This window comes from Phoca vitulina, unplaced genomic scaffold (assembly GCF_004348235.1).
Source record: "Phoca vitulina isolate PV1807 unplaced genomic scaffold, GSC_HSeal_1.0 scaffold26, whole genome shotgun sequence".
NCBI classification, from domain to species: domain Eukaryota; kingdom Metazoa; phylum Chordata; class Mammalia; order Carnivora; family Phocidae; genus Phoca; species Phoca vitulina.
Genome location: NW_022589729.1, coordinates 22,922,253 through 22,937,656, shown reverse-complemented (window position 1 = coordinate 22,937,656; position 15,404 = coordinate 22,922,253). Strand labels below are relative to the sequence as shown.

At 36.3% G+C, this 15,404-nt stretch overlaps 1 protein-coding gene across 6 annotated transcripts in view; it reads left to right on the top strand.

Moving 5' to 3' along the window:
- CAMSAP2 (calmodulin regulated spectrin associated protein family member 2) overlaps positions 1-15,404 on the top strand; it is a 112,151-nt gene that overhangs the window by 46,634 nt on the left and 50,113 nt on the right. For all 6 annotated transcript variants that reach the window (XM_032422418.1, XM_032422414.1, XM_032422420.1 and 3 more), the window contains exon 3: positions 14,553-14,714. In XM_032422418.1, coding sequence (XP_032278309.1) covers positions 14,553-14,714 — 162 coding nt within the window. The remainder of the gene's footprint in view (positions 1-14,552; positions 14,715-15,404) is intronic.

Below are 15,404 nucleotides of genomic sequence, written 5' to 3'. Positions count from 1 at the left end.
AACTGCCATGAAGAAAATAAAGCAGCATGATTTGATAAAGAATAATTTACTTGGGAGGCAGGCAGAATCTTTAGGGAAGATCTCCCTGAGGAGATGATATTTTGGCTGGAATTGGAAGAAAAAAGAAACAAATGAATTAGGCATGAAAAGATCGGAGGGCAGAGCCATGTAGTCAGAAGAGCCAGCAAGTGCAGAATTCCTAGGCCAGAATAGGCTTGTCAGAAAAAAATAGCATGGCTCTAAGAAATGAGATCTGAGAGGTAGTCAGGGACCAATTGTGTTGCATCTAATGAATTGTGATCAGATTTTTATCCCAAGTGCAGTGGGAAATCATTGGAAGGTTCTTTATTTTTTATTTTTTTTAAAGATTTTATTTATTTGAGAGAGAGAGAGAGAGAGAGAGAGAGAGCACCAGCGGGGGGAGGGGCAGAGGGAGAGAGAGAAGTAGACTCCCCGCTGAATGGGGAGCCCAACGTGGGGGCTCTATCCCAGGACCCTGGGACCATGACCCAAGCCGAAGGCAGACGCTTAATCAACTGAGCCACCCAGGCGTCCCAGAAGGTTCTTTAAAATATAGAGGTGACGTGATCTGATTTGTGTTTTAAAAAGATCACTCATGCTGCTCTGGAGAGGATGTAGTAAGAGTGGGAAGACTAATAAAGGTATTACAGAAATCTTAGCAAGAGATGGTACTAGCATGGTAGCAATGAAGATGAAGTGAAATGGATGGAATTAACCATATCACATATTATTACAAATATTGAACTGAGCTACTTTTAGCTACCTTTGGATATAGTTAAAAAAGAATACTTTTAGCAAGATGACTCTAAAGTATTTATCTAAAGTATTATCTAAATCCTCTAAAATTCTTAAAGTGCCAGTCTACATGGTAAGTGAATGACTTGGTTCTAGAAGATTTAGGTAGAGTGATGGTTTACTCTCTTTTTATAATAGTAATTATTTTTAAAAGCATAGCATTATATCTTAAAGTGCCTGATTTAAAAATAACTAATAATAGCCTCCATCAAAATGGGTACCATGGAAAAGCACATTAGGATAATTCTGTTGACACTGAATACAGTATCATGGAAGGACTCGTTTCTAGGTCTTCTGGTCAATGCTAATATGTATTTTATGCATACTCATTCATTCAGGAAATTTGTCTATCAGTCACTGATGTGTGTTAAATATGGAGCTACATCATGGGGACACATTCCTCACTTTTAGGACACTTACAGTCTAGAAGGAGAGGCAGGCAAAAAACTAGGCAGTTATTTCCTGGTAACTGCTACTGTTAAGTGCTGTGGAACCTATCAGAGGGGCACCTAATCCTAGTCAGAGGTAGGGATTAGTGGTCAAGGAGAACTTTCTGGGTGCTGTGATATTTCATTTAAAACCTAAAGAAATGCATAGAAGTTAGCTTAAAATTTTCTCATGGATAAAATGAATAGTTAACTGATGATTACATGTAAAAACAGAGAAAAGAAGATGTGAATTTTATTCATTGCCAGACAAGTACTTGTGGAATTTTTAAGTAACGTTTTTAGACTTTTATGGTTTGGTGTTTTTCTGTGTGTGTACATGCATGCATGCATGTGTATGTGTGCATAATAAATAAGCACTGTAATACTGACCACTTGCGTAGGAGATGAGTAAAAACTGTGTATAAGTATCTCTGAGTAGGCTGCCTCATATTACCACTTCTTTGATAATTTGAAATATTACTACAAGTTGAAAACGGGAAAGTCTTATATTTCTGGTCTTGTTCCTGTGTTTTCCTTCAAAGAGGTATTCGGGACAGCTGCCTCCTGTGATTATTTCCTTTCCTGCAAGACCCTCACAGGCATTTAGTTTATAAAAAATTAAATTAATACCGACCAAAAATATTTTTTATTTTATTACTTATTTAATTTTTAAGTAGGCTCCATGCCCAATGTGGGGCTTGAACTCATGACCCTGAGATCAGGAGTTGCATATTCTAGCAACTGAGCCAGCCAGGCACCCCACTATTTTTTTATTTTAACAGTGCCATATAATCTGGGTCCTTTTTTAAGAGTGAAAACTTTAATTTAGTTAGAACCTTAAACATTCATTGGAAAGGTAAATTAAATTGGGAAAATTCAGCTACCCATTTATATTAAATAATTTAGTACTTCAGTTTAATATATTTAGCAGTCTCCTACAAGTATAAGTGAGATAGTTTGTGTTACATGTTTAACATGTAGGTCAAGCTGATGTATTTACATTTATAAAAGTGTCGATTACCATAATCAGTGTTTTAAGAGGTTTATTGGAATACTATTCAGCAGTAAAAAAGGAACAAAACTATTGCTGCATACAACAGCTTACCTGAATCTCCATAGATTTATGCTGAATTTAAAAAGCCACCCACAAAGTTTCATACTGTATGGTTCCATTTGTGTAACATTCTTTAAATGACAAAATTATAGAACTGGAGAACAGATTAGTGGTTGCCAGGGTTTAAGGAGAGGGAAGGGCGGGAGGGAAATATATGTGGCTAGCAAAGGGCAGTGGGGAGAGATCCTAATGGTGGAAGGTTCTGTAGTTTCATTGTATCAGTGTCAGTATCCTGATTGTGATACTGTGCTATGGGTTTGCAAGATGTTACCGTTGGGGGAAACTGGGTAAAGGGCACATGGAAATTCAATAAGCATTTTTTGAGCATGTACATGTCATGTGATATAAACAGACATTCCACTATTTATATTTAATTCTCCCAGAAATCCCAAGGGAGAGAAAACCTAGTATTAAAGAAGTTACATCTGGTTCAATGACAAAGACTTGATAAGTGTTGTTTCTTACAACTGCATGTGAACCTATAGTTATCTCAAAATAAAAAGTTTAATTACAAAAATGTTTATGAAGAATCGATGTTTGAGATTAAAAGGGAATGCTACAGTTTGGAGCAGAAATGGTTTCAGTGTCTTTTGGTGAATGCTTCACTGCCAATGAGGCAGAATTGTAGTAATTGAGTACTTTGTTTCTAGAGTAGGACAGACCGGGGTTTGCAACAATTAGCTGTTTGACATTAAACTAGTTCTGAAACTCTAAGCTACAGTTTCTTATTGGTAGTAAGGAATGAAAATATTGTCCACCTTCTATGATTGTGAGGATTAAATAGAATAGTGCCTGTGAAGCATCTAATGTAGTTCTTGACCTATAATAAGAGATCAGTAAACTTTAGTAAATATGATTGGTTTTTATTGCCCAACTTTTATCCCTAGGGTTTTTAAAAGTTAAATATTAGTATATAAGTTATCCAAAATAATATACTTAACTATATATTGTTATATAAAAAATCGTTACTTAAAAGTCCAGGATGAGATGGCTTCACAGGTGAGTTCTATCAAACATTTAATGAGTTAATACCTATTCTTCTCGAACTATTCAAAAAAAAAAAAAAAAAAAGTGAAAGAAATGCTTCCAAATTCATTCTATGAGGCCAGCATTACTCTAATACCAAAACCAGGCAAACTTCTCACTTTAAAAAGGAGAATTACAGACCAGTATCCCTGATTGAACATAGATGCTGAAATTCTCAACAAAATATCAGCAAAATGAATTCAAAAATACATTAAAAGGATCATTCACCATGACCAAGTGGGATTTATTCCAGGGAAGCAAGGATGGCTCAATAAATGCAAATCAACCAATGTGATACATCACATTAACAAAATGAAGGATAAAAATCAATTATTTCAATAGATGCAGAAAAAGCATTTAACAAAATTAAACATCCGTTCATGATAAAAACTCTCAACAAAGTGGACGTAGAAGGAACATATCTCAACATAACAAAGGTTGTATATGACAGACTTGTAGCTAACATTATACTAATTTAATATTATGTGTCAACTATACTTCAGTTTAAAAAAGTGTATATTATACGTTTGAAGGTTTCTAAGAGAGTAAATCTTAGAAGTTTTCACAAAAAAATGATTACCTGTATAATAAAGCAAAATGATAACTAAAAGGGATAGAATTTATTTTCACTTGATCCTAAAATTTCTTTTTCTTCCTTCCTTCCTTTCTTTTTTTTTCTTTTCTTTTCTTTTCTTCCTCCCTTCCTTTCTCTCTCTTTCTTTTTTTTCTTTCTTTCTTTTTCCCTCCCTCCCTCCCTCTCTCTCTCCCTCCCTCCCTTCCTTCCTTTCTCTCTCTCTCTCTTTCTTTCTTTCCCTTCCTCCCCCCCTCTCCCTTCCTTCCTTCCTTCCTTCCCTCCCCTATCTGTCTGTCTGTCTGTCTATCTATCTATCTATCTATCTATCTATCTATCTATCTATCTATCATCATCTGTCAGAGGGAGAGAGAGAGAGCACAAGTAGGGGTAGTGGCAGGCAGGAGAAACAGGCTCCCTGCTGAGCAAGGAGCCCGATGCGGGACTCGATCCCAGAACCCTGGGATCATGACCTGAGCTGAAGGCAGACACTTAACAGACTGAGCCACCCAGGCGTCCCGATCCTAAAATTTCTTTTTCATTTTTAATGTTTTTTTAAAGATTTTGTTTATTTGACAGAGACAGCTAGAGAGGGAACACAAGCAGAGGGAGTGGGAGAAGTAGAAGCAGTCTTCACACTGAGCAGGGAGCCTGATGCGGGCTTGATCCCAGGACCTTGGGATCATGACCTGAGCTGAAGGCAGACGCGCTTGACGACTGAGCCACCCAGGCGTCCCGATCCTAAAATTTCTTTTAAAAAAATTTTTTTAAAGATTTTATTTTATTTATTTGACAGAGAGAGACAGCTAGAGAGGGAACACAAGGGAGTGGGAGAAGGAGAAGCAGGCTTCATACTGAGCAGGGAGCCTGATGCGGGGCTTGATCCCAGGACCTTGGGATCATGACCTGAGCTGAAGGCAGACGCTTAACGACTGAGACACCCAGGCGTCCCTGTAAATTCATCTTTAGACCTTAGATGACTTAGGTATAGCATATATAAGGATGTGTGTATAAAATGTACTTACCTATTTCTGTGGAAAATGAATATGAGCTTTGTTTCTAAATTATTATTCTAAACTTTTTGTTCTGCTAAAAAGTTAAAAAATATTTGACAGTAACATTCTGCCATATGTGCTTTTATCTTCTCTCCTCCCTTTGCCTCCCTTCCCCCCTACCCCCGGCCCCCAGTCTCTTTGCTGGTGCACACGGGCACACACGCACACACACACAGTCGTTTCAGAATCTTATGAGAACAACATTTTCCTGCATAACTATAGTACCATGATCACACCAAGAAATTAAATGTTGTTGCAATAATATTATCTGACAGGTAGTCCATATTTATATTTCTGCAATTATTGTGCCTAAAATGTTCTTTATAGTTTTTTCTTTTCCTTTCTCAAACCAGGAACCAATCAAAGATCATTTACTACTTTTTACTAGCCGTGTGTTTTTGTTCTCTTTAAGTCTAGAACAGTTGTCTCCCCCTACCTTATTTTATTATTATTTCATGACATTGACATTTCTGAAGAATGCAAACAACTTAGCTTGTAGACTATGCCCTAACTCCCTCTTGTCTGATTGTTTCCTCCAAATTAGATTCAGATTAAAATTTTTTGGCATGAATGCTACATAGGCGATGTGTACTTTCCATTGAATCTCATCAGGAGGCATGTCATGTCATTTGGTCCCATTATTGGTGGTACTAAGTTTGACCATATTTTCCTTTGTAATTAGGAAGTATTGTGTGAAGTGATACTTTGACATCGATTGCATATTGTTTCCCAGTAATGCTTCACCTAGTGGTTTCAGTATCTGTTGATGATCTGTGCTGAATTAATTACAGCATTGGTGGTTGGAATATGGTGATTTTTAAAATACTTTCGTTCTTTTTACATTTCTTATTTGGCATTGTTCTGTAAAGAAAAGCTTTTTCTTTCTTTCCCCCGTAATAATTACCACCATGGACTCAAGGATTCTTTTTGTTTTTAACTCCTTGTAATATAACTCATTATTGTCATTAATCTTTTTTTATATTCAAGTGGGCCCATATTTGGCCAGAGGGAGCCCCATGCAAGCTGGCTTCTATAACTTTTTGACATCTCCCCATCAGTCTTTGAATACTTTTTTCTTTCTGACACATCTGTATATTCCAGGCTCACTTTGTCCTTTTTCTGTCTCTCACTTGGATTCAGTCATTTTCTAAAGATCCTTGGTTTTATTTTAATGGGGGAAATGTTATTTAGATACCAAGATCTGGGCATAGATGTATTTATTGCTACTTTAGTAGTTATTGCTTCTAGGCCCTTTCTTCAAGCAAGTTAGGGCTAGGAAAAATATATGTATATAATCACGAGTTCTTACTGATTACCTGTAACTCAAAACTGGAACCATAGAGTTTTTCCATATTTGAATCTTAAAATAAGCAACTGCCCCCAGGACTCCTTCCCAGAGAGGTGCGTCCCCATCCTAGTGCAGCTGTTGGGTAGGGACCGTTGCATTGCCTCCTGTGCCCATCTTCATAGGGCTCCATCAGCAGTATCTGAGCATCCACCAGCCGTGCTCTAGTTAGAGGGCCGGCAGCATTTTCACAGTTGTTTCTGTGCATTTTCCAGTGTCTGCTGTGGCAGCTTGCAGCCAGGTTGAGTTGTCTGCTTGGACAGTCCAGGTTACCTCGTGGTTACAAAGTGGCATAGCTTTTGAGTGGTTTACCCCAACCCTATCCTGGACAGAAACCATGTTATTTTTAGAGCACGAAATGCCTTGTACTATTATTGTCATCCACAGAGAAATTGAGGACTTTGCTCAAAACCACGTAGTAGGTGGCACAGTCGAGGTTGAACCTAGGCTCTCCACTTAAATAGTCCTTGCTCTTCAAGGACTAGACTATAGGGTTTAAAAAAGAAGTAGTGGAAGATGTGACCTGACAAGCGTGATTATTTTAAGATCATGAGGAACTTAATTAATCAAATAATTTTGGACTTGTTTGGTAGGCCCTGGGAAGTCACAGAAGGCTTTTGCTCGTAGAATGTTGTGATTAGAGATGCGCTGTAGAAGGTTAATTTCTTGTGGCTGTGGGGACTCTTGGAGGCAAAATTCCTGTTAGGATGCTATTCTTGGGCCTCTCTCTGGGGATCTGAAGAATCACCATCTCTAAGGTTTGGGGCTAAGGAATTTGTGATTTGATGATCAGCCAGATTTAGAACCACTGTGGTAGACTACTTTCTTCGTTTACCATATGTATTTGGTTACTATTATGCTGTTCCTGTATGTGTCTACCCAGTAGATCCTCATTTAAATACACTTGATGTTAGAGATTAGACATATTCCAGATGAAATTGATGGAACTGCTCAGGAGACATAGTATCTTTCATTGGTCAGGAGCTTTTAATAGACATTTGAGCTGTACTATTTTTTGTATATATTCCTTTTGCAATTATTAGTATCAGTTTGATTCAACATTATCTTGAAAATAGTTCTCCATCGGGTAGTATGATTGTCAAATTCACCAAATGTAAATGACAGAATATAAACTGGATGCCCATGCAACCCTTATAGAAACAAAGAGAAATCTCAGCTGTTTTGTTGTGTGTTAGATTTGTTAAATTTAGGCAGAATTAATATTGAATCTCAGGAGACAGGTATTTTGAATCCCATGGCCATCGCCTCCCTTGCCAGTGTTGCCATTTTCACCATTCCATCTGGTGATAGCAGAGCTGCAGTGGTGCTCTCTGGTCCTCTGTTTAATGCAGGTTGGGTACAACACCAGTAGGTCATGAATAGCAGTGCCGTAAGTCTCCTGTAAGTTACAGCTAAAATCTTTTTTGGTCATTGTATACTCCTGACTTTGTTTCTAAGGCCAGTGCATTTTTGCTTCTTGGGTCAACCCACTTTTGATAGGCTGAATTTTTGATGTGCTATGATTTCCTTACACCAGAGGACAGACATTATGATTAGAAGTGTCTATTTTTTCTGGAAAATTTCTATTTTCGTACCAACTATAGAAATCTCTAAGATTCTAGCTACTTCAAGGTGAAGGGTGATTTCTTTTTCTAGACAGTGGGTATTTTACATATTATTAAAAATAAATTAACATTTGTTTATTTCCATAAGTTTGCATTCTGAATGCCTTTAAGCAGAAGATACCTATATATTGATGATAAAAAGAAAAATACACTAAATTCTGTTTTCCTTTCACAGATTTTTATTTCCAATTTCTTATGGCTCCAGCTAATCTAGATAAAAGATATGTAGTTTATTTTTAAAGATCATCATTTATGATCTTTCTTAGATATTACTCAAAATACTAAAATACCTCACTATCCAGAAAAATAAATCACCCTTCACCTTGAAGTATTTATAAAGATACTTTGCAAACATATGGATGATGGCTTACTTAGAGCCAGAAATGGTGATATATGAGGTATTTATACTGGAAAAGTGGGAGAAGAGTGTCACAAATTAATCTGATTTTTTTGAGTAACAGCTTGAGCTATAGTTGACATACCATATAATTCACCATTTGAAGTGTACAATGTAATGGTTTTTAGTATATTCAGAATTGTACAGGCATCTCCACAATCAATTTTAGAAAATTTTTATCAAACTGAGGAGAGACCCTACACCCTTTACTATCACCATCCTATCTCCACATCTCCCACCCCCAACCCTGAGCAAATGCTTATCTACTTTCTATCTATATATATTGCCCATTTTGGACATTTCATATAAATGGAATAATATAATACATATTTGTGTGTGTGCGTGTGTGTGTGTGATTGGCATCTTTTACTTAGCATATTGTTTTCAAGGTTCATCTGTGTTGTATATATCACTATTTTATTGCTGAATTGTATTCCATTGTATGGAATATCTATATTTTGTTTATCCATTCATCAGTTGATGGACATTTGGGTTGTTTCTGCCTTTTCAGCTATTATGAATATTTCTGAACAGATTTTGTGTGGACATACAGTTTTATTTCTCTTGCATATATATACCTAAAAGTAGAATTGTAGGACCAAATGGTAATTCTTTGTTTCATTTTTTGAGGAACTGCCAAACTGTTTTGCACAGCAGCTGCATCATTTTACATTTTCACTAGCAGGGTATAAGGATTCTGATTTCTCCACATTCTTGCCAACAGTTGTTATTATGTGACTTTTTAATTATAGCCTTCCTAATGGGTGTGTAGTGGTATTTCAGTAGGTTTAGTGCTATTTTACTTTTATCTCCATGTAAACTAAAGATAAATGAAACATACAGTAAACCTGTTTTAAAAATAACATGCAAGGTATAATTTTCTGAATTGGAATTAACTTTGATGAACCACAGTCTGATATGTATATGCTGTGCATATCATTTTAGCAGAATAATTCAAATACTTCATGTTCATGAGTGATTTGTTAAGTCTTGGCTCCCTCCTATATCCCTCTAGGACTGCTTGGACATGGTAGGTGCTGGAACTGCTATACCATAGTAGGCCAACCAAGACCTGGATTCTTAGGAATTTTTTTTTAAGTTGTGTGTCTAAATCTGATACAAGAATAATAAGAGGCATGCAATACTAGAAAGTCTATCTTACTAATTTATGAGGCTTAATTAAACACTCTTCTTTATGTCATAGCTTTAACTTTCATTTCTAATACATAAATGTAACTTATTTTATCTAGACTCTACTGATTGGAGGTAACAAAAATATAACTTTTGTAACAAAGATATAGAACCTGCGATTGGCCTTTGTATGATACTTTAAGCTCTGTTAAGTAAATTCATTGGGATTCTGTATCCTTTCCTTTTCCATTGGAACTGCTTTTATTCCGTAAGCAGTCTTTATACTGCTGCCCTGAGACGGCCCATTCTACTCTGCCACCTGGTGGTGGCAGCTGTTACTTCTGCCTCTGCAGCCTCGCCTCCTACGCAATATGCACACTCTGCGGGGAGCATCCAGATGAGTCTGCAGTGTTGGTGTCAGGTGGTATGGGCGCCAGAGCCAGACTTCTAGGTCTGAATCCCTACATCACTGCCTCCTTGCTACGTAACCTTGAACAGGTTACACAGTTTTCTCATCTGTAAAATAAATGTAATAATAGTTCCTCTCACAGGGTTGTTGTATTAAATGAATTTAATACAAATGCTGAAAACATTATATGGCACATACTACTCTGTGTTAGCTGTCATCGTTATTATTCTGATCTTAATGTTTTAGGTAAGAAATTACATATGTATATTTTATTTAGAGATATAAATTACTCTGTACTGATTGTAGCCTAGAGTTTATTTTTTTTTACTATTGATCTTTTCTGGATACATTTATGTATATACTCTTCTATTTGCAGCTTTATCTGCAGCTATATTTACATTATGTATTAAGTTTTTTATTTGCAGCTTTTCCCTTTCTTTCTGTTTTACATAATTTTTAATTTACCTCTATCACATATTGTAAAGTTAAAGGGTAAAAAAAAAAAATCATACTAAAATTTGAAAGCTTTTAGTTTACTTATTTAGTTTTAAAGTTTTTAGTTTAAAAGTGGCTGAATATCATATAGAAATAACTAAGGACAAGAGTGAAATTCTTAAAAATTTGTTTTTGAATTTGTAGAAGTAATTAGTGAAGTGAGAAAATGTTTTTGTTTTGAAAATGTATTACTAATTAGTTATACTTAGTGTTTAGTATTCTAATTTTTGAAGTAAATGATAGATTTTATATGCATTTTTTTTACATACTATAACAAGGTAGTTTCCAAGTAAATTTTTTTTACAGCTTTTCCCTTCCTGTTTTATATGTTATATGTGTATATCCATACATGTATGGATGTATGTATAGGTATGCATATATGGGGGTGTGTGTATATATATCTTGAACATTATTATGTGCAGTTTTGTTTTTTCCACTCCATATGGTATTGTGCATATTTTCTCCTATTGTTAAATAGTTTAAGATACCATAAATTACTCATTATGGTTGTAACATTGTTTCCTTCCTTTTTGATATATATAATATAATGGCCACTTTCATTCACATAGTTATTTTTTCCTCTCAAGTTATATCTGTAGAATAAATTGCTGAGAGAAAGAATCTTAATAAAGAATACACAAATGGTTTTATGGCTCTTGAAATGTTTTCTCACATTTTTGTTCAAAAGAGTTATGCTAAAGTTTTTAATTCTCTTAAATACTAATTTCTAAGAGCTTTTGTGCTAGGAACAAAGGTAAAAAAAGACAGGATCTCTGTTCTCTAGGGCTAGAGTTTAATAGGACACATACAGATAAATGACTTGAGTGAAAGGAAATGCTAGAATTGATCCAGTGTGCCACTTCAAGTCTGAAGGAATAACTGGCTATCTGGGCAATAGCAGTCTGGAAAAGACTTCTTGGATAAGGTAGAATATGAAAATATGATCTGAATTTGAAACAATTATGGATGTTTATTTTCTTTCTTGCATATGATGTTCATTTATCATTTCCAAAACATATTTCTTGCCTAACTAAATGACTTAATTTCTGCCAACTGCATGATACAGTAGAAAAAGCACATTAGGTTTGGACAAACTATTTAATTGTCTGAACTTCAGCTTCCTCACATATAAAATGTAAATGATACTTACTTTAGAGAGTTGTGAGGGTTATAGAAAGTGTATATTATCTCCAGCCTTATTTCAGAAAAGATTTGAGGGCGCCTGGTGACTCAGTCGGTTCGGCGTCTGCCTTCAGCTGAGGTCATGATCCCAGGGTCCTGGGATTGAGTCCCACATCTTCTCCCTCTGCCTCTGCCTCTGCCTCTCTCTCTCATGAATAAATAAATAAAATCTTAAAAAAAAAAAAGAAAAGATTTGAAATGAAAGAACTAATATATTAATGAAGTACTTAGCATGGTATCTGGCACATAAGTTAGACTTACTAAGTAGGAGTTACCATTGGTTTTATGATTGCCATTATTAAGATAAAGTATCTGCCTTTCTATAAATAGTGCTAACCTTTTGATAGGCTAGTCTGTCATCTCCTAGTCAAAACCCTCTTTCTTAAGCTCCAGTGTAAAGTTAGCTCTTTGTTCCTTACGTTGACCCACAGACTAGCTTCTTTCCTTCTTTCTTTTTTATTTTAATTTTTAATTTTTTTTTTTTTTTGAGAGAGCATACGAACGGGGAGGGGCAGAGGGAGAAGGAGAGAGAGAATCTTTTTTTTTTTTTTAAGATTTTATTTATTTATTTGAGAGAGAGAAAGCATGAGAGGGGAGAGGGTCAGAAGGAGAAGCAGACTCCCCACTGAGCCAGGAGCCTGATGTGGGACTCGATCCTGGGACTCCAGGATCATGACCTGAGCTGAAGGCAGTCGCTTAACCAACTGAGCCACCCAGGCACCCGAGAGAGAGAATCTTAAGCACGCTCCAATCTCATGACGCTGAGATCATGATCTGAGCCAAAATCAAGAGTCGGACGCTTAACCAACTGAGCTACCCAGACACCCTGCTTCTTTCCTTCTTTCCAGCTTTTGCTAGTTGCCAGGTACCATGTTAGGCATAGGAAGTGTGAAGATAACTAAGATCATGTCCTTGCCCTCAAGAGTCTTACTTTCTCACTAGGGAAATAGTATTGTGTACAGGTGACTGTACTATAGTGAGATAAGTTAGTGATTCTCAACCTGGCTTCTGGGGAGCTTTTTAAAAATACCAGTGCCCATGCCCTTCTTCACATAAGTCAGAATTTAATGCAAGTACAAGCACTATTTTGTAGGAACCTATACTCATTCTGTAGGAAAAACGGGTCATTTTGATCGGGAAATGAATTGGAAAAAACCTTTAGAATGGTGACAATCAGGCCAATGTCAGGACTTCAGTCTATATTGTAAGGAAGATGACAACAGCAAGGGCATGGAAACCTGAAAATTGGTGACAGATTTGGGAAACAGCAGTCTTCTGTGGCTATTTTGAAAGGAGTGTGGATTGGGGGAAAGAAATGTTAAGTTATAAGTCTAGACTGATAGGGACCAACTGTTAAAGAACTTTACCTCTGTTAAGGAGTTTAGACTTTTATAAATTAATGAGGTAAACTTCATGAGAGAATGATATGATGAAATCTGATTTGGAAAAATGACGAGCCCTAGTTTATACTGTCTTCAAAAACAAATTCTAGATAGATTTAAAGTAATAGAAAAAAAAGAGGACAATATTTCCATTTCCATATTCTTGGGGTGGGGGGAAGCCTTTTGTAAACATGAGGTAAATTCTGAAGCCATAAAGGAGAACATCAAGATTGAGAGATTTTACCAGGAATATGTTTAGCACTTCCCTATAGTTACTATACTCTAAACAAAGTTGAAAATCCAGAGGCAAACTAGGAAAATGTATTTGCTATCAGAATGACACAGAGCTAATGTTCCTAATATGTAAAGAGCTCTAACAAATCAAGAAATAAAGATGAACATCCCAAAGAGAAAAATAGGCAAAAGATACGAGGAGGCAGTTTTCCAAGGAAAAAATACAAATTCTTTGTTTAACATTTAAAAAGATGCTCATCCTTGTTTAGAGAAATGCAAAGTCAAACAAGAGTGGGTATTTTGGTAACCTTTCAGACTGATACATATGATAAAAAGTGAATGATATCAAATGCTGGCAAAAAATGTGGGGAAACAGGCACAGTGATAACATTCTTGACAGGAGATAAAGGTTGCCACAAACTTTCTAGGAAGCAGATTAATGGTTATTTATGAAGACTTAAAATGTGGCTGCTCTTGGGCCCAATAGCCCCACAGTAAAGAATTATCTCTAGAGAAATACAATATTGTAGTATTGTTTGTAATGCCAGAGAATAGGAAACAATGTGAATGTTCACCTATTTGATGTGCATTAAATGTTTTTGTAAGAATACATACCAAACTGTACCCATTCCTAGGGGAGGAGGACTAGGAGAGAGGTAATTTCTACTTTATGTACCTTGTAATGTTTGGAACTTTTAGGAATCACCATATAACAACACTTTTGTATTTAAAAACAAGCAACCATATATAACACCAACCAAACAAAAAAGGCAAAGGAAAGATTGGAAGTCCTGTGCTGCTGGGTGAATAGGATGAGGAAGAAGCTGGAACCAGGAGAATCAGTTAGAGAGTTCTTTGTCTCCTTCAATGTGAGAAATGTTGATGGTCTGCACTGGAACTATGGCCATCAGTAGATTTGAGAGACATTTTAGAAGTAGAATCTATAGACTTCTACGGATGTGAAGCCCGAGGCAAGAGCATAGTCAAAGATCGGAAATTGACTAGTACCATTAATAATCAGTGCACCAGACATAGCATTTTGAAGTTTGTAAATTATATTGCTGAGTAAATGATTGCAACATTATTAAAAATAGGAAAAACAGGAAAAGGAACATTTTCTGAGTAGAAGATATGAGTGTCTTAAAGATCCTCAGTAATTATTTCAATGATAAATTAGTTTGGTTCAGTTAGCTCATCTCATTTGTGCTTTCTTAAGGCTTGTCTTCTGTAGTCTTTAGTTTTGTTACTGTTTGTTAGGAATTACTATTAATATTTTAAAATACATAAACAGCAGTTCCTAAGTGTAATTTTTAAACTCTGTGTTTTTGTTTTATATTTGCAGAGTGCTCATTTGGCCATGATAGATACCCTAATGATGGCTTATACCGTAGAAATGGTCAGTATAGAGAAAGTAATTGCGTGTGCTCAACAGTATTCAGCTTTTTTTCAAGCCACGGATCTGCCCTATGATATTGAGGATGCTGTCATGTACTGGATTAATAAGGTAGGAATATACTCACTCGAGTAAAAATGAGTCTCATAACCAGAAGAAGTGAAATCCTCAATTATGCATTGCCACTCTGCTACAGATTGCAGGTTTTCTCTGCCCAAAATTCTTATGTTGAAATCTTAACCCCCAGTGTGATGATATTAGGAAGTGAGGCCTCTGGGAGGTGATTAGGTTATAATGGGATTAAGGCCCCCTGTATAAAAGAGGCCCTGCGAGCTCCCTTGCTCCTTCTACCATGTGATGTCACAGCAAGGAGATGGCCAAGAAGCAGGCCCTCACCAGACACCAAATCTGCTGGTCCCTTGATCTTGGACTGCCCTGCATCCAGAACTTTGAGGAACTAGAGGGTATTATGCTAAGCGAAATAAGTCAGTCCGAGAAAGACAAGTATATGATTTCACTCATATGTTGGATTTAAGAAACAAAATAGATGAACATAGGAGAAGGGAAGGAAAAATAAAATAAGATAAAAACAGAAGGAGGCAAACCATAAGAGACTCTTGACTATGGGAAACCAACTGAGGGTTGCTGGAGGGGAGGTGAGTGGGAGGATGGGGTAACTGGGTGAGGGACATTAAGGAGGGCACTTGATATAATGAGCACTGGGTGTTATGTGCAATGGATGAATCACTAAATTCTATCCCTGAAACTAATAATACACTATATGTTAACTAAATTGAATTT